This window comes from Poecile atricapillus, unplaced genomic scaffold (genome assembly GCF_030490865.1).
Source record: "Poecile atricapillus isolate bPoeAtr1 unplaced genomic scaffold, bPoeAtr1.hap1 scaffold_288, whole genome shotgun sequence".
NCBI classification, from domain to species: Eukaryota; Metazoa; Chordata; class Aves; order Passeriformes; family Paridae; genus Poecile; species Poecile atricapillus.
The window spans coordinates 2,611-20,157 of NW_026709090.1; the positions used below are offsets into that span (position 1 = coordinate 2,611).

Here is a 17,547-nt window from a genome sequence, read left to right on the forward strand (position 1 = left end):
GCTTTTCCTCCCATTACCGATTTTGTTTGTGGGGGTTTTTTTTTTTTCCTCCTCTGTTTCTCCTGGTTTGTTTTTTGTGGGTTTTTTTTTTTTCTGTGTTTAAATAGAACCTGCGAGTTAGAAAATAGTGGTTTGGGTTTTTTTTTTTTGTTTTTTTTTTGTAGGAGTTTTGGGGTGGGTTTCGTTAAATTTTAATAGAATCTGCTGCTCTTCTCGGCCCCGAGGTTGGCTATAGAAGCATGTACACGAAAAAGAGTCTCTCCCCCCCCTGTACAAAAGTTGTGTCTATTATTGAGGAATTCTCCTGGTTTTCCTTAGTGTTGAGGAATTCTCCTGGCTTTCCTTCTCTTTTGGAGTTCTGCTTTTGTGCATCTATCGTGTTTATAATAATTCGGGGTTGGAGGAGAAGAGAGGGGGGGGGGGATCGACGACCCAGAAAAAAAATCAGGAAAAAGCCCCAAAACAAAAGAGTCATATCTGGGTTTCCTGAACTTTCTCCTTGGGGTGGGTCTGGATTAAATAGGGGTCGGCCAGGGTGGTCCCGGGGGGGTGCAGGGAGTTGCCCAGCGCGTTCTCTGTCCAGTGGGCGCCGTGTCCGGCCTTGTAGGTGTTGTAGTTGAGGTGCTCGTGGATGTTGGGCAGCACCACGGCCCCCTCGCCGGCCCCGCCGGCCGGAGCGGCCGCGGGCGTGGCGGCGGCGGCCGGGGCGATGTCCTCGTCCACCTGGATGATCTCCACGGTGCGGGCGGCGGTGACGGTGCTGCGCTGCTGGTGCCGCTTGCGGAGCTTGTAGAAGACGATGAGCATGGCGGCGGCCAGCAGCGTCACGGCCACGAAGCAGCCGATGATGATCTTGGTGGTCTTCATCACCTCGTCCAGGCTGGTCTGCAGCTTGTCGCCGGCGTCGGCCGTGGGCACGGCCACCTGCTTGGGCGGGCGCGTGGTCTGCACCAGCACGGTGGTGGTGGTGGTGTAGGCCGGCTGGTAGCCCGTCGAGGCGGTGGGCACGGGCTTGGTGAACTTGGGGGACACGTCCTCGGGGGAGATCTCGGTGGTCTCCACCGTGACGGTGGTGAAGAAGCTGTAGTTGGAGGTGTTGAGCTCGGCCGTGCTGACGTTGAGGAAGGCCGAGGCGTTGGAGTTGCCGGCCACGTTGGTCACCATGCAGGTGTAGAGGCCGGTGTCGGCCAGCAGCACGTGCGAGAAGTTGAGGGTGCCGTCGTTGAGCACGGCCAGGCGCGGGTGGCTCGAGGCGTGGCTCAGCACCGTCCCGTTGGGCAGCAGCCACCGCACCGACGACATGGACGGCGTCCGGCAGCGCAGCTCGGCCACGCGCCCCTCCGAGATGTTGAGGTCCGCGGGCGCGTCCATGATGAAGGGCGCCGAGCACTGGAAGGAGGTCTGGTCCACCTCCACCAGGAAGCGGCCCCGCATGTGCAGCGGGGCGTGGCAGCGGCCGCAGCAGGTGGAGTTGGTGGGGATGTACTCCCGCAGCCACCACGACAGCCAGAGGATGTCGCAGTCGCAGTCCCAGGGGTTGTGGTGCAGGTGCAGCTCCACCAGGTAGCGCAGCGGGGCGAACAGGTCGTGGGGCAGCGAGGACAGGTTGTTGTGGGCCAGGTTGAGCTCCACCAGCGCCGTCAGGTCGTCGAAGGCGTTGCGCTCGATCAGGTTGATCTGCGAGTTCATGATCCAGAGCTTTTTGAGGGATTTGAGCCCGTGGAAGGAGCCCGGTTTGATCTCGGGGAAGTTGTTGCCCGACATCTCCAGCTCCTCCAGGCCCACCAAGGGCGTCAGGTTGGGCATGTCCTTAATGTTGCACATCCCCAGGTTGAGGTACTTGAGGTTGTACAAGCCCTCGAAGGCGCCCTCGGAGATGTACTCGAGCTTCTTGAGCTCGCCCAGGTCGAGGCGCATGAGCGAGGGCACGCGGTTGAAGGCGTAGCTGGGGATGCTCTCGATGGGGTTGTTGCGCAGCCACAGCTCCCGCAGCTTGGACAGGTACTCGAAGGCGCCGCTGGGGATCACCGTCAGCCAGTTGTCGAAGAGCTCCAGGGTGTTGAGGCTGGCCAGGCCGTTGAAGGCGCCCACCTCGATCTGCCGGATGGCGTTCCTGCCCAGCTGCAGCACCTCCAGGTGGTGCAGGTGGCGGAAGGTGTCGGCCTGGATCATCTGGATGTTGTTCTCCATGAGGTTGAGATAGCGGGTGTTGGAGGGGATGCCGGGGGGCACCTCGGCCAGGCCGCGGCGGGTGCACACCACCTTGCTGAACTGGTTACTGCAGGAGCACACGGAGGGGCAGCTCTGGGGGCCGGGCGAGGCGGCGGCCGTGGCCAGGAGCCAGGCGTGCAGGGTCAGGGAGGCGGCCAGGAGCCCCGGCCAGGTGCGGTGGCGGCGGTGGCGGCGCAGGTGGTGCACAGTTACCTGCCACAAGAGCTTCATGGTGTGGCACGTTCATCATTCACCATCGTCTGGGGATGGCGGCGAGAAGCGGAGAACGGGCTGGGGCCCCCCCCTCTCCCGGCTCCCACCAGCTGGGGAGGGGGCCCGGCCGGCCGGAGTTGGGGGGGGGGGGGGGGGGTGCGGGGGTGCTGGGGGTCGGGGGGTGCGGGATTGGGGTGGGGGTTCCGAGGGGAGCGGGGCTTTAGGAGGGAAAAATTAAAATTTAGGGGGGGGAAAAAAAAAATCGGCGGTAGGTGCTGGGGATGGGGGGGTGGGGGGAGAGGAGGAGGAGGAACCCCCCCCGCCCGGCCCCGTTCGCCAGTACCTACCTGGGGCAGGGGGATCGGGGGGTCCGGGGGGGCTCGAGGCGAGCGCGGGACCGAGGAGGGGGGAGGGGGGGGCAGGCTCCCAAAAAAAAAAAAAAAAGAAAAAAAAAAAAAAAGGACAAAATGGCTCCTGGAGGCTGCGGTGCAGGATCGGGGGGGGCCGGCCCGGCTAAGCGGGGGCCCGGCAGCCCCCGAGCCCGGCCGAGCCCGCGGCCTCGCTCCTCCGCCCGTGGGGCCGGCCCGGGGGGCTCGGCGGGGCCCGCATGGCCGCCCCCCCCCGCAGGCCGCGGGGAAAACGGGGAAAGAGGAGGGGGGGAACGCGGGGAAAGTGGTGAAAAAGGAAATAATTAAAAAAAAGAAGCGGGGAGAAAAGGAAGAATTGGGGAAAGGGGAGGGAGCGGAGGAGAGAAAAAGTGGGGGGGGGGGGGGAAATTTAAAAAAAAAAAAAAAATGAGAACCGAGGAGGGAAATGGGAATGGGGAGAGAAAAAAAAAAAAAATTGGCGAGGAAAGGGAATTGGAAAAGGAGGTAAAAACGGAATAAAAAAAAAATCTAAAATCAAATCAAATCAAGATAAGAACGGAAATGAGGATAAAAGTTAAAATAAGGCTAAAATCAGATGAAAAAACTAAAAATAAAAATTCAAAATATTAAAAAAAAAAACCCACAAAAAAAAAAAAAACCCAAACAACCCGGACGAAACCTAAAAATAAAACAGGAAAATAAAGATTAAAAATAGGCCGAAATAAATAAATAAATGGCGGGGAGCCCCCCCCGGGAGAGGGAAAATCGCGGTTCGGGGAGGGAGGGAGCGGGGGGGAGGAAAGGGCGTCGGCGGGGGGGGGGGGGGGGGTTGGGGGGGGGGAGATGCCGGGGGCACCTCCCGGTAGCGGCGGCGGCTGCGCTGGTGGCGGGGCGGGGGGGTCCCGTCCCGTCCCCTCCCGCGTGTCGTTCCCGCGTCCCCGCGTGGGTGTCGCGTTCAGCGGCGGCGCGGGGCGGTGGTGGCGGTGGCAGCGGCGGTGACAGCGGCGGTGGCGGTGGCGGTGGCGGTGCCGGCGGGCATCCTCCGGTGGCGGGGGCCGCGCGGGGCGGTGCGGGCGGTGCGGGCGGTGCGGGCGGCGCGGTGCGGGGCGGTGCGGGCGGTGCGGGAAGCAGCCGCGCAGGCGGCTGGCTCATCCTTTTGTCCTTCAGTGCGAGCGCGGATGGATTGCTGCTGCCGCCGCTCCCGCTGCTCCTGCTGACGCATCCCGGCTCCGCACGGACCCCCCCCGCGCCCCCGGCCACCCGCCCACCCACCCGCCGCGCTCCGGAGGGGCCCCCGCCGGCCCCGCTTCGGCCGGAGCGGCGGCCCCGGAGCGCTTTTGTGTGCGCGGGGAGGGGGATGCGGGATGCGCCGCTTCCTCCTCCTCCTCCTCTTCCTCCTCCCTCCCTCCTTCCCTCCCGCCGCCGCCTCCTCCTCCTCCCCCCCGCTCCCCGCAGCCCCGCTCGGGGCTCGGGGAAAAGAGGGGGGGGCGCTCCCGGAGAGACCCCTCCCCGCGGACAGGGGGACGGACGGACGGACGGACGGAGGGACGGAGGGACGGACGGACAGACAGAGGGACGGGGACAGCGCCGGGGGCAGAGCTCGGCGGCTTTGAGGTGACGAGGAGCGGGGAGACCCCGGCCCTGGAACCCCCCGGCTCCGGCCCCGAGGGGCTGAGACCCGAGCCAGGCTGTGACACTGACGGGAGTGTCCTGCAGGGCCGAGGGGGACACGGGGGGACACGGGGGGGACATGGGGGGACACGGGGGGACACGGGGGGACACGGGGGCGCAGGGACCACGGCCTGGTGTCCCCAGCTGTGCCCTGTCCCCCCCCCCCCCCCCGGCTCCTGGCAGGGGGAGCTCGGTGCCACCTGCAGCCCCTGTGAGCTCCCTGTGCCCTCCCCTGCTCTTGGTGGCACTGGTGGCCCTTGGAGCTGTCACCCGAGTGCCACCAGTGGCTGGTGGGGACCTCGGTGGGGCTGGTGGCCCCTCTGGGACACCCTGTCGGGCAGTGCCCCGGGGCCCTCCTGTCCTTCCTCACGGGGGTGGCTGTCCCCATGAGGGTGGCACGTCCCCAGGGGGCTGTGACTGTCCCAGGCACTGTGGCTGTTCAGGGGCTGGTGGCCTCCTGAGCCCCGGCGGTGGCCCCCACGTGTTCCCACAAGTGGCCACATCTTGTCCCCGAGTCCATCGGCTCCTGGGTGGCCCCCGGCCAGGGACGCGGTGGTGGCGCAGGGGACAGGGACACTGTTGTCACCCGGTGGCACCGGGGTTGTGCCACAGCCGTGCCCAGGGTGCCAACCCTGGGGACCGGCCTGGCACTGGCACCCCTGGGGACAGCGGTGGCCGGGGCCGTGTCCTGCACAGTGGCCCTGCCACACCCCGGCCTCGGCAGGGACGGTGCCGTGTGTGGTGTGGTGACATGGCCAGTACAGTGACATGGCCATACTGGTGCCATGATGTCCATACTGGTGCCATGATGTCCATACTGGTGCCATGATGGCCATACTGGTGCCATGATGGCCATACTGGTGCCATGATGTCCATACTGGTGTCATGATGTCCATACTGGTGCCATGATGGCCATACTGGTGCCATGGCCATACTGGTGCCGTGTCCATACTGGTGTCATGATGTCCATACTGGTGCCATGATGGCCATACTGGTGCCATGATGTCCATACTGGTGCCGTGTCCATACTGGTGCCGTGTCCATACTGGTACCATGATGTCCATACTGGTGCCATGATGTCCATACTGGTGCCATGATGTCCATACTGGTGCCGTGTCCATACTGGTGCCATGATGTCCATACTGGTGCCATGATGGCCATACTGGTGCCATGTCCATACTGGTGCCATGTCCATACTGGTGCCATGATGGCCATACTGGTGCCATGATGTCCATACTGGTGCCATGATGGCCATACTGGTGCCATGATGTCCATACTGGTGCCATGATGTCCATACTGGTGCCATGATGGCCATACTGGTGCCATGATGTCCATACTGGTGCCATGATGGCCATACTGGTGCCATGTCCATATTGGTGCCATGATGTCCATACTGGTACCATGATGTCCATACTGGTGCCGTGTCCATACTGGTGCCATGATGTCCATACTGGTGCCATGATGTCCATACTGGTGCCGTGTCCATACTGGTGCCATGATGTCCATACTGGTGCCATGATGTCCATACTGGTGCCATGATGTCCATACTGGTGCCATAATGTCCATACTGGTGCCGTGTCCATACTGGTGCCATGATGTCCATACTGGTGCCATGTCCATACTGGTGCCATGATGTCCATACTGGTGCCGTGTCCATACTGGTGCCATGATGTCCATACTGGTGCCATGTCCATACTGGTGCCGTGTCCATACTGGTGCCGTGATGTCCATACTGGTGCCATGGCCATACTGGTGCCATGATGTCCATACTGGTGCCGTGTCCATACTGGTGCCGTGTCCATACTGGTGCCATGATGGCCATACTGGTGCCATGATGTCCATACTGGTGCCATGTCCATACTGGTGCCGTGTCCATACTGGTGCCATGATGTCCATACTGGTGCCGTGTCCATACTGTGCCATGATGTCCATACTGGTGCCGTGTCCATACTGGTGCCATGATGTCCATACTGGTGCCATGATGTCCATACTGGTGCCATGATGGCCATACTGGTGTCATGATGTCCATACTGGTGCCGTGTCCATACTGGTGCCATGATGTCCATACTGGTGCCATGATGTCCATACTGGTGCCGTGTCCATACTGGTGCCGTGTCCATACTGGTGCCATGTCCATATTGGTGCCATGATGTCCATACTGGTGCCATGATGTCCATACTGGTGCCATGATGTCCATACTGGTGCCATGATGTCCATACTGGTGCCATGATGTCCATACTGGGGCCATGATGTCCATACTGGTGCCGTGTCCATACTGGTGCCGTGTCCAGTGCGGTGCAAGGACACAGGGACACCTGGAGGCTTTGGGAAGCAGCGGGAGTGGTTGTGGTGGGACAGGGGGCTCAGGGGTGGGACAGGGGTGGGACAGGTGGCCTCAGGGGTGGGGCAGGGGTGGGACAGGTGGACTCAGGGGTGGGACAGGTGGACTCAGGGGTGGGACAGGCTCCGTGTGGCAGCGCTGGCAGAGCCAAACCTCACCGAGCATGGCAAAGGCCACAGCCGGGGCTTGACCCGTCCCAGTGTGGCCCTGGTGTCACCCCCGGGCCCAAACCTCGCTGTCCCCGGTGCCTCGGACACACAGCTGGCACTGTCCTGTGCCAGGGGCTGTCCCCAGGGCCACACCGGCCACAGGTCCAACCCACCCTGGGGTGTGATCCCAGGGGGTGATCCCAGGATGTGATCCCAGAGTGTGATCCCAGGATGTGATCCCAGCTGTGATCCCAGGGTGTGATCCCTGGGTGTGATCCCAGGGGGTGATCCCAGGATGTGATCCCAGGATGTGATCCCAGCTGTGATCCCAGGGTGTGATCCCTGGGTGTGATCCCAGGCTGTGATCCCAGGGTGTGACCCCAGGCGGTGATCCCAGGGGGTGATCCCAGGGGGTGATCCCAGCTGTGATCCCAGGGTGTGATCCCTGGGTGTGATCCCAGGGTGTGATCCCAGGGTGTGACCCCAGGGTGTGATCCCAGGGGGTGACCCCAGGCTGTGATCCCAGGCTGTGATCCCGGGATGTGATCCCTGGATGTGATCCCAGGCTGTGATCCCTGGGTGTGATCCCAGGATGTGATCCCTGGCTGTGATCCCAGGCTGTGATCCCAGAGTGTGATCCCAGGGTGTGATCCCAGGCTGTGATCCCAGAGTGTGATCCCAGGGTGTGATCCCAGGCTGTGATCCCAGGGTGTGATCCCAGGGTGTGATCCCAGGGGGTGACCCCAGGCTGTGATCCCAGGGGGTGATCCCTGGGTGTGATCCCAGGCTGTGACCCCAGAGTGTGATCCCAGGGTGTGATCCCAGAGTGTGATCCCAGGGTGTGATCCCAGGATGGACTGGGATACAGGACGTGACAGGACCTGGTGGCCACATGTACCCTGTGGGTGGGTCCCCGTGTCCCTTGTCCCCCCCTTGGGTACACTTTGGGGGTGTCTGGGTGCCAGGAGGTGGCTCTGGGGTGTCCCCCGGGTGTGTCTGGGTGCATTGAGGTGGCTCTGGGGTGTCCCCCGGGTGTGTCTGGGTCCATTGAGGTGGCTCTGGGGTCCCCCCGGGTGTGTCTGGGTGCATTGAGGTGGCTCTGGGGTGTCCCCCGGGTGTGTCTGGGTGCATTGAGGTGGCTCTGGGGTGTCCCCCGGGTGTGTCTGGGTCCATTGAGGTGGCTCTGGGGTCCCCCCGGGTGTGTCTGGGTGCATTGAGGTGGCTCTGGGGTGTCCCCCGGGCAGTTGGGGCAGGCTGGGGTGGGCCGGGCGCTGATGGCTGCCGCGGTTCCCGGGATCCCTCAGGTGGAGGTGGAGGTGGAGAGCATGGACAAGGCCGGGAATTTCATCGGGTGGCTGCACATCGAGGGCGTGAACCTGTCGGTGGCGCTGGTGGAGCAGGCGCTGTCCCGCGTCCACTTCACGGCCGAGCGCAGCCCCTACTGCAAGGCGCTGCTGGCGGCCCAGGACGCGGCCAAGCAGAGGAAGGAGAAGGTGAGGGGACATCAGGGGACCCGGCCCAGCGCTGTCACCACCCCAGAGACGTGACCCCATCCCTGGAGATGGCCCCACCAAAGGATGTCCCGTGTCGAGAGGTGGCTTCAGTCCAGGGGGAGTCTCCACCCCGAGAGATGTCCCCACTCTGAGGGGTGTCCCCGTGCCAAGAGATGTCCCACCCCAGGGACGTCCCACCCCAGCCATGTCCCACCCCAGCCATGTCCCACCCCAGGGACATCCCACCCTACCCCAGGGATGTCCCCATGCCAAGAGATGTCCCACCCCAGCCATGTCCCACCCCAGGGACATCCCACCCCACCCCAGGGATCTCCCACCCCAGCCATGTCCCACCCCAGGGATGTCCCACCCCACCTCAGGGACGTCCCACCCCAGCCGTGTCCCACCCCAGGGACATCCCACCCCACCCCAGGGATGTCCCCATGCCAAGAGATGTCCCACCCCAGCCATGTCCCACCCCAGGGACATCCCACCCCACCCCAGCCATGTCCCACCCCAGGGATGTCCCACCCCAGGGACATCCCACCCGACCCCAGGGATGTCCCACCCCAGGGATGTCCCACCCCAGAGATGTCCCACCCCAGGGATGTCCCACCCCAGAGATGTCCCACCCCAGGGATGTCCCACCCAAGGCACAGGACCCCCCCAGCTGAGGCCTGGGGATGTTCCCAGTGCCGGGTGCTGCCCCCCACCCCCCCAGTGCCGTCCCCTGGAGCGTGGCCGGGGTCCCCACGGCCGTGTCCCCCCAGGTGTGGTCCCACTACGAGGAGACGCCGGTGGAAGAGGTGGTGCCGGTGCTGGAGGAGAAGGAGCGCGCGGCCAACTACAAACCCGTGTTTGTCACCGAGATCACCGACGACCTCCACTTCTACGTGCAGGACGTGGAGACGGGTACGGGGGGACACCTGGGCACCCCCCAGACCCGGCACGGCAGGGGGCAGCGGGACGGGATGAGGGTTTGTGGCTTTGGTGGGTAACGCCCAAATCTGGGGGTCCAGGGGGGTCACCCCTCCACCCCCCAGAGTGGGGGTCCCTGGTTGGGATCCATGTTTAGGGTCCAGAGGTTTAGGGTCCAGAGGTTTGGGGTCCAGAGGTTTGGGTCCTGGGGCAGGGCCTGAGCTCCAGGTTTGGGATTTACCCCTGAAGTCGTTGTTGGGGTTCAGGCTCCGGGGCCGCACTGGGGGGCGGGGTTGGGGTCAGTTTTGGGACGGGACCGGGGATTTATCCGGGATCGGGACCCCGCAGGCGCCCAGCTGGAGAAGCTGATGGAGAACATGCGCGCCGAGGTGGGCACCCACCCGCCCGTGGAGGGCTCCTTCGCCCCGCGCCGCGGAGACTTCTGCATCGCCAAGTTTGTCGACGGGGAATGGTGAGGAGGGCACGGGGCTGGGCCAGGGCAGCAGAGTGCTGTGATCTGAACACCAAACCCCAAAACTGCACCCTGCAGGTACCGCGCCCGCGTGGAGAAGGTGGAGTCGGGTGGGAAAGTGCACATCTTCTACATCGACTACGGCAACGTGAGTGGCACCGGGAAACTGGGGGGGAAACAGCCTTTCATCCATGGATCCATCTGTCCATCCATGGATCCATCCATCCACGGATCCATCTGTCCATCCATGGATCCATCTGTCCATCCATAGATCCATCTGTCCATCCATGGATCCATCTGTCCATCCATGGATCCATCTGTCCATCCATGGATCCATCCATCCATGGATCCATCTGTCCATCCATGGATCCATCTGTCCATCCATGGATCCATCCATCCATGGATCCATCCATCCATGGATCCATCTGTCCATCCATGGATCCATCTGTCCATCCATAGATCCATCTGTCCATCCATGGATCCATCTGTCCATCCATGGATCCATCTGTCCATCCATGGATCCATCCATCCATGGATCCATCCATCCATGGATCCATCTGTCCATCCATGGATCCATCTGTCCATCCATGGATCCATCTGTCCATCCATGGATCCACCTATCCATCCATGGATCCACCATTCCATCCATAGATCCATCTGTCCATCCATGGATCCATCTATCCATGGATCCATCTGTCCATCCATAGATCCATCTGTCCATCCATGGATCCACCTATCCATCCATGGATCCACCATTCCATCCATAGATCCATCTGTCCATCCATGGATCCATCTATCCATGGATCCACCATTCCATCCATAGATCCATCTGTCCATCCATGGATCCATCTGTCCACGGATCCATTTATCCATCCATCTGGTGCCGATGCCATGGATCCACCCAGTCCATGGATCCACCCATCCATCCAGCCTCAATCCATCATCCATCAGCATCCATCCAGCCATCCATCCATCCATGCATCCAGCCATCACCATCGCATCCATCCATCCATCCATCCATCCAGCATCCATCCATCCATGCCATCATCCACAGCCAGCCATGCCATCATCCATCAGCATCCATCCACATCTCGACCATCCATCATCATCATCATGCCATCCAGCCATCCATCATCCATCATCCATCATCATCATCCATGCCATCAGCTCATCCATGCCAGATCCATCCATGCATCGCATCCATGCCATCCAGCCATCATCCAGCCTATCAGCCAGCATCCATCCATCCAGCAGCCATCTCCATCCATCCATCCTCCATCATGCATCCATCACATCATGCATCATGCCAGCCATCCAGTCCAGCATCAGCAGCATCCATCAGCCATCCATCAAGCCATCCATCGAAGCCATCCATCATGCCATCATGCCATGCCAGCCGATCAGCATCATCCATCCATCAGCATCCATCCAGCCATGCATGCCAGTCCATCCATTGCCATCCATCATGCCAGTCAGCCATCCATCAAGCCATGCCATCATGCCAGCATCCAGCCATCCATCTCATCCAGCATGCCATCCAGCAGCCATGCCATCAGCCATCCATGCCATCCTGCCATGCATCAGCAGCCATGCATCCATCAGCCTATCATGCATCAGCATCATGCCATGCAGTCATCCATCGATGCCAGCATCCAGCATCCATGCATGCCATCATCATCAGACCATGCATCCATCAGCCATGCATGCCAGCCAGCAACCATCCATCATCCATCATCGCATCCAGCCATCCAGCCAGCATCCATCCATCATCCATCCATCACATCCATCCATCCATCCAGTCATCACATCATCCATCATCCAGCATCCAGCCATCATGCCATCCAGCATCCATCATGCCAGCATCCATCATCCATCATCCATCCATCAGCCATGCCAGCATCATCCAGCCTGCCATCCAGCATGCCATCCATCTGCCATGCCTGCATCCATCACATGCTGCATCCAGCATGCCATGCCAGCCATGAGCCATCAGCCAGCATCCATCATCCATCATCCATCCATCATCCATCCATCATCCATCCATCCATCATCCATCATCCATCCATCATCCATCCATCCATCATCCATCCATCCATCATCGATCCATCATCCATCATCCATCATCCATCATCCATCCATCATCCATCCATCCATCATCCATCCATCCATCATCCATCCATCATCCATCATCCATCCATCCATCATCCATCCATCATCCATCATCCATCCATCCATCCATCCATCATCCATCCATCATCCATCCATCCATCCATCATCCATCCATCCATCATCCATCGTCCATCATCCATCCATCCATCCATCCATCCATCATCCATCATCCATCATCCATCCATCCATCAGCCATCATCCATCATCCATCCATCATCCATCATCCATCCATCCCTCATCCATCCATCATCCATCATCCATCCATCCATCCATCCATCCATCATGCCATCCATCCATCCATCATCCATCATCCATCCATCCATCCATCATCCATCATCCATCATCCATCCATCATCCATCATCCATCCATCATCCATCATCCATCCATCCATCATCCATCCATCATCCATCCATCCATCCATCATCCATCATCCATCATCCATCCATCCATCATCCATCCATCCATCCATCATCCATCCATCCATCATCCATCATCCATCCATCATCCATCCATCATCCATCCATCATCCATCATCCATCATCCATCATCCATCCATCATCCATCCATCCATCCATCATCCATCCATCCATCCATCCATCCATCCATCATCCATCCATCCATCCATCCATCATCCATCATCCATCATCCATCCATCATCCATCCATCCATCATCCATCATCCATCATCCATCATCCATCCATCATCCATCCATCATCCATCCATCCATCCATCCATCCATCCATCCATCCATCATCCATCCATCCATCCATCATCCATCATCCATCATCCATCCATCATCCATCCATCATCCATCCATCCATCCATCCATCCATCCATCCATCATCCATCCATCCATCCATCCATCCATCCATCCATCCATCATCCATCATCCATCATCCATCATCAATCCATCATCCATCCATCCATCATCCATCATCCATCATCCATCATCCATCATCAATCCATCATCCATCATCCATCCATCCATCATCCATCATCCATCATCCATCCATCCATCCATCCATCATCCATCATCCATCCATCATCCATCATCCATCATCCATCCATCATCCATCATCCATCATCCATCATCAATCCATCATCCATCCATCCATCCATCCATCATCCATCATCCATCATCCATCCATCATCCATCCATCATCCATCCATCCATCATCCATCATCCGTCATCCATCCATCATCCATCATCCATCATCCATCATCCATCCATCCATCCATCATCCATCCATCCATCATCCATCCATCCATCCATCATCCATCCATCCATCATCCATCCATCCATCCATCCATCCATCCATCATCCATCCATCATCCATCCATCCATCCATCCATCATCCATCCATCCATCCATCATCCATCCATCCATCATCCATCATCCATCCATCATCCATCATCCATCATCCATCCATCATCCATCATCCATCATCCATCCATCCATCCATCCATCCATCATCCATCCATCCATCATCCATCCATCCATCATCCATCATCCATCCATCATCCATCATCCATCATCCATCATCCATCCATCCATCCATCATCCATCCATCCATCCATCCATCATCCATCATCCATCATCCATCATCCATCCATCCATCCATCATTCATCCATCCATCCATCATCCATCATCCATCCATCCATCCATCCATCATCCATCCATCCATCATCCATCATCCATCCATCATACATCATCCATCCATCCATCATCCCTTCATCATCCATCATCCATCCATCATCCATCCATCATCCATCCATCATCCATCATCCATCATCCATCCATCATCCATCATCCATCCATCCATCCATCATCCATCCATCCATCCATCCATCCATCATCCATCCATCCATCCATCCATCCATCATCCATCCATCCATCATCCATCCATCCATCCATCCATCATCCATCATCCATCCATCCATCCATCCATCATCCATCATCCATCCATCCATCCATCCATCATCCATCCATCATCCATCCATCCATCCATCCATCCATCCATCCATCCATCCATCATCCATCATCCATCCATCCATCCATCCATCATCCATCCATCATCCATCCATCCATCCATCCATCCATCCATCCATCCATCCATCATCCATCATCCATCCATCCATCCATCCATCCATCCATCCATCCATCCATCATCCATCATCCATCCATCCATCCATCCATCATCCATCCATCATCCATCCATCCATCATCCATCCATCATCCATCATCCATCATCCATCATCCATCCATCCATCCATCCATCCATCCATCATCCATCATCCATCCATCCATCCATCATCCATCATCCATCCATCCATCATCCATCCATCATCCATCATCCATCCCTCCATCCTTCCCCTTGGTGTCCCTGGTGTCCCTGTTGTCCCTGGTGTCCCTCATGCTGTGACCCCTCACTGATGTCCCCGTTGTTGTCCCCGCAGAAGGAGACGTTGCCCCCGAGCCGCCTGGCCCCGCTGCCCCCGGCGTTCTCGCCGCGGGTTCTGCCGCCCCAGGCCACCGAGTACACCTTCGCCTTCATCCAGGTGCCGCAGGATGTGAGTACGGGGGGTCCCACTGTGCCCCCACCCCCGGGCCCCAGCCCTGAGCCCCTCTGTGACCCCTCTGTCACCTTGGACCTCCACCCCGTGTCCCACCCGTGGGTCCAGACCTGCACCCCGAGCCCCAGGTCCCACCTGTGGACCCCAACCCTGGGACCAGGGGCTGGACCCCAAAGCGTCTCCCCAAACTTGGTCCTGATTGGGAACATTTAACCTGGAACCCGAATGTGTCTCCTGACCCCAAACCCCAACCGCAGGTTCCCATGTGTGCCCTGAACCCCAAAACCCCAACTCTAAACCCCAACCCCAAGTCCCCATGTGTGCCCTGAACCCCAAAACCCCAACCCCAGGTCCCCATGTGTGCCCTGAACCCCAAAACCCCAACCCCAAACCCCAACCCCAGGTCCCCAGTGTGTGCCCTGAACCCCAAAACCCCAACCCCAACCCCAGGGGAACCCCAAGCCCACGGTTGTGGAGTCCCCAAAACACCCGGGGGGGTCCCTGGGGTCTGGGGGGGTCTCTGAAGGCCACAGGGGACCTCTGAGGGTTCGGGGGGGTCCCAACAGTCGTGGGGGGGTCCCTGAAGGCCGGGGTGGTCTGTGGGGTGCAGGGTGTTCCCATGGGGTCCCCGAGGGGTCCCCAAAGGCCGGGGTGGTCTGTGGGGTGCAGGGTGTTCCCCTGGGGTCCCCAAAGGCCGGGGTGGTCTGTGGGGTGCAGGGTGTTCCCTGGGGTCTGTTGGGGTCCCCAAAGGCCGGGGTGGTCTGTGGGGTGCGGGGTGGCCCCTGGGGTCCCCGAGGGGTCCCCGCGGGGTCGGTGACGGGCACGGGCGCAGGAGGAGGCGCGGGCGGACGCGGTGGACAGCGTGGTGAGGGACATCCAGAACACGCAGTGCCTGCTCAACGTGGAGCACCTGGGGCCCGGCTGTCCCCACGTCACCCTGCAGTTCACCGACACCAAGAGCGACGTGGGGCTGGGGCTGGTCAAGGAGGGGCTGGTGATGGTGGAGCCCCGCAAGGAGAGGCAGTTCCAGAAAGTGGTGGGTGCTGGGGGGGTGTTCTGGGGGTGCTGGGTGGGGGCTCGGGGGCTGTTCTGGGGGACTGTTCTGGGGGTGCTGGGTGGGTGCTGGGGGGCTGGGGGGGCTCGGGGGGGCTGGGTGGGTGTTGGGGGGCTGTTCTGGGTGGGCTGGGGCTCGTCAAGGAGGGGCTGGTGATGGTGGAGCCCCGAAAGGAGAGGCAGTTCCAGAAAGTGGTGGGTGCTGGGGGGGTGTTCTGGGGGGGCTGGGTGGGTGTTGGGTTTTTTGGGGGTGCTGGGTGGGTGTTGGGGGGCTGGGGGGGCTGGGGGGTTGTTCTGGGGGGCTGGGTGGGTGTTGGGGGTTGTTCTGGGGGTGCTGGGTGGGTGCTGGGGGTCTGGGGGGGTGTTCTGGGGGGCTGGGTGGGTATTGGGGGGCTGTTCTGGGGGGGCTGGGTGGGTGTTGGGGGGTTGTTCTGGGGGTGCTGGGTGGGTGTTGGGTTGTTCTGGGGGTGCTGGGTCGGGGCTCGGGGGGAGTCTGGAGGGGCTGGAGGCTCTTGGTGGGTGCTGGGATGTTGGGTGGGTTTTTGGGGGTCCTTACATGGGTGCTGGGAGGGGAGGGGGGACTGTCGGGGGTGTCAGGTGGGTTCTGGGGGGTTCTGGGGTTTTGGGGGTGTCGGGTGGGTTCTGGGGGGTTCTGGGGGGTTTGGGGGTGTCGGGCAGGTTCTGGGGGGTCCCTGTGCCCCCACCCCACCAGCGCTGATCGATCCCAGCCCAGCCACTGCCCCCCCCACTGGAGGGATGGGGTCCCCCCCCCAAGACCCCCGGGTCCCCCCTGGGGCTGTCACCCCCCCCTGGGGACCCCTGCAGGCAGTGGGAGCCACAGGAGGAGGAGGGGGGGATCCCATTCCCTGGGGGTCCCATCCCCGGGGGGTCCCATCCCCGGGGGGTCCCAGGGGAGGGGCCCGGGGTCACCCCAGGACTGTCCCCCCAGATCACCGAGTACCTGAACGCACAGGAGGCGGCCAAGAGCGCCCGGGTGAGTCGGGGGGACCCCAAATCCGGGGGACCCCAAAATCCGGGGGGACCCCAAATCCGGGGGAACCCCAAAATCCGGGGGGACCCCAAATCCGGGGGACCCCAAAATCCGGGGGGACCCCAAATCCGGGGGAACCCCAAAATCCGGGGGGTCCCCAAATCCGGGGGAACCCCAAATCCGGGGACACCCCTGGGCCAGGGGCTGGATGTGGCACCCCCGACCCCGGGGTGGTGCCGGGTGCAGCCCCCCCCCCCATTTGGGGGAGCCCCCTGCCCCCCCCTCCCGGGTTTTGGGGAGCCCCCTGCCCCCCCCCGGGTTTTGGGGAGCCCCCTGACCCTCCCGTGTCCCCCCCCAGCTGAACCTGTGGCGTTACGGCGATTTCCGCGCGGACGACGCCGACGAGTTTGGCTACAGCCGCTGAGGGGCCGGGGGGGCCCTGGGGGCACCCCAAAACCCCCCGGGACCCCCGGCCCGGCCCGGCCCATGGGGGTGCTGGGGGGGAGGGGCACCCTCAGCCCCCCCGCCCTGCCTTGCCCCCCCCGGCCCCCCCAAATCCTGGCCTGTATTTAAAGCTGCAGAGGCCCAATAAACGTAGTGAAGCGTCCTGGTGTTTTGGGGTCCCCTCTGTGCTGGGTCAGCGCCCCCCACCCCTCAGAATGAGCCCGGGACCCCCACAAAGGGGGGGGATCTCTGGGGGTGCAGCCCTGGGACCCCCGGCCCTGTCCTGGCTGCTGGGGGGCCGTGGAGGGGGATGGGGGAGCCCCAGCAGCCAAATCCCCCCGGGGCCAAGTGGGACCCCCAAATCGGGACCCCAACCCTGGAACCCAGACTTGGACCCCAAACCCGGGTCCCAATCGGGGACCCCCGCCCTGGGACCCCAAAACAGCCCCTGACCTTGGACCCCCACCCCAGAGCTGGG

At 60.9% G+C, this 17,547-nt stretch overlaps 2 protein-coding genes across 2 annotated transcripts; one reads left to right on the forward strand and one right to left on the reverse strand.

Moving 5' to 3' along the window:
• Nucleotides 1-230: 230 nt before the first annotated feature.
• LOC131574392 (leucine-rich repeat-containing protein 4) lies at nucleotides 231-2,554 on the reverse strand. The gene has a single exon (XM_058828845.1). The coding sequence runs from the start codon at nucleotides 2,440-2,442 to the stop codon at nucleotides 472-474; it is 1,971 nt and encodes a 656-aa protein (XP_058684828.1). The 5' UTR covers nucleotides 2,443-2,554; the 3' UTR covers nucleotides 231-471.
• Nucleotides 2,555-8,227: 5,673 nt separating this feature from the next.
• On the forward strand, nucleotides 8,228-17,166 carry LOC131574393 (staphylococcal nuclease domain-containing protein 1-like). The gene is made up of 8 exons (XM_058828846.1): nucleotides 8,228-8,446; nucleotides 9,217-9,358; nucleotides 9,713-9,836; nucleotides 9,915-9,984; nucleotides 14,465-14,578; nucleotides 15,414-15,617; nucleotides 16,584-16,628; nucleotides 16,984-17,166. Exons 1-8 carry the CDS (start codon nucleotides 8,228-8,230, stop codon nucleotides 17,047-17,049), a joined length of 984 nt encoding a protein of 327 aa, XP_058684829.1. The 3' UTR covers nucleotides 17,050-17,166.
• The last annotated feature ends 381 nt before the right edge of the window (nucleotides 17,167-17,547 follow it).